Raw genomic sequence first — 1,493 nt, forward strand, 5'->3', positions numbered from 1 at the left:
CTCAGATGTTTGACGGTGAACGTTTTCTCATTAAAAAGCAAAGAGACGAGAGGAGAGTGTGAGGGTCGAAATCGCGGGGGCAGCTGGGGGGCCCCGCTCGCCGCGCGGTCAGCCTGCGCCCTCCCTGCCTTTCAGAGGAGACATCTGGTTTGATGACGTTGACCCGGCGGACATCGAAGCGGCCATAGGCCCAGAGGCGGCCGCCGTAGCGAGGAGGCAGCTGGGCGGCCGTGAGCGGAGCGTCATGCTGGCGAAGGAGCAGGCCTTCGGCGGGTACGCGGGCTGCGCCTTCGTGGGCGGGGGGCTTCGGGGGGGCTCCCCCGCTCTCCAGGAGACCAGGCGGGCACCTGCCAGGGTCCCTGTGACCGCTTAGAGCGTGTCACCCTGCGCGGCACGGGGGACGGGCGGAGAGCCGGTGCCGATCCCTGGGCCCCTCGGCGCTGATGAAACGAGCCTGTGGTTCCCCTTCAGCCTGACGAGAGCCTTAGCCATGGACTGCGAGATGGTGGGCGTGGGCCCCGCGGGGGAGGACAGCATCGCCGCCCGCGTGTCCATCGTCAACCAGTTTGGGAAGTGTGTCTATGACAAGTACGTCAAGCCGACCCAGCAGGTGACCGACTACAGGACAGCGGTCAGCGGGATCCGGCCAGAGCACCTCAAGCAGGGTGGGTCCTGCACCGCCGGGGACTGAGGGAGAAGCGGGAGGGGACTCGTCCCCACTCTGTGCCCTGTTCCCTTCGTTCCCTGACCTGGAGCGTAGACCGCGGTGGGTCCTGGCCGGCTGGCCTCCCCCGGGGCGGTGGCTCCCAGGCGGCTCTCACGCCCGTTCCAGCTTCACCTCAGTGCCTCTGAGCCATGTGACCCGAAGACCCGGACACTGGCCCCGAATGGCTTTGTGTCACTTGGCAGCAGGGACTGAGATGGAGTGTGTTTGAGGACCAGGAAGGAGGCGAGTGGGGGGCAGGGGCCAGGTCGTAGGATCTCGATCTTTGTGACGACTTTGGGAAGCCGTGGGGTGGCGGTGAACAGTGAGAGGCCTGGTCCGTCCCAGGTTCTGGCAGGTCCCGCTGGCCGCAGCTTTCAGAGTAGACTCCAGGGCCAGGAGGGCGACATCAGGGAGATGAGGCATGAGCTGTTGGTGGCCTGGTCAGGGAGGTGGCAAGACATGGCCCAGCTCCAGATGCACCCGGCGGGCTGAGTCTGTGGGGTTTGCCGAAGGACGGGCTGTGTGTGTTGGGGACGGGCAGAGGGCATCGGTGGCTCGCAGCTGAGGGCCGGAGAGGTCTCGAAACCCCAGGGGTCGAGGCTGCTTCATCTTCCTGCGGCCCGCACGGTCCCCCCCGCACCGCCGAGGGTCTCTGCACACACGGAACGAGGCCCGGGCGCTCCTCCGAGTCCCAGCCCGCCAGCCCCTCGGTTCTAGGCCCTAGCTGTCCCGCTTGGGCAGAGTCATGGGGTGCCAACGTGGTCGCTGCAGCCCTTCCTTTTGAGGT

The 1,493-nt window shown here is 66.8% G+C and overlaps 1 protein-coding gene across 1 annotated transcript in view; it reads left to right on the top strand.

Moving 5' to 3' along the window:
• Window positions 1-34: 34 nt before the first annotated feature.
• The window catches only part of LOC105310608 (RNA exonuclease 4-like), a gene marked incomplete at its 5' end in the record, with an annotated part of 3,648 nt that continues 2,189 nt past the window's right edge, over window positions 35-1,493 (top strand). The window contains 2 exons of the mRNA XM_023526794.1: window positions 35-273; window positions 472-690. Of these exons, the coding sequence (XP_023382562.1) occupies window positions 35-273; window positions 472-690 (458 nt within the window). The remainder of the gene's footprint in view (window positions 274-471; window positions 691-1,493) is intronic.

This window comes from Pteropus vampyrus, unplaced genomic scaffold (genome assembly GCF_000151845.1).
Source record: "Pteropus vampyrus isolate Shadow unplaced genomic scaffold, Pvam_2.0 Scaffold7241, whole genome shotgun sequence".
NCBI lineage: Eukaryota > Metazoa > Chordata > Mammalia > Chiroptera > Pteropodidae > Pteropus > Pteropus vampyrus.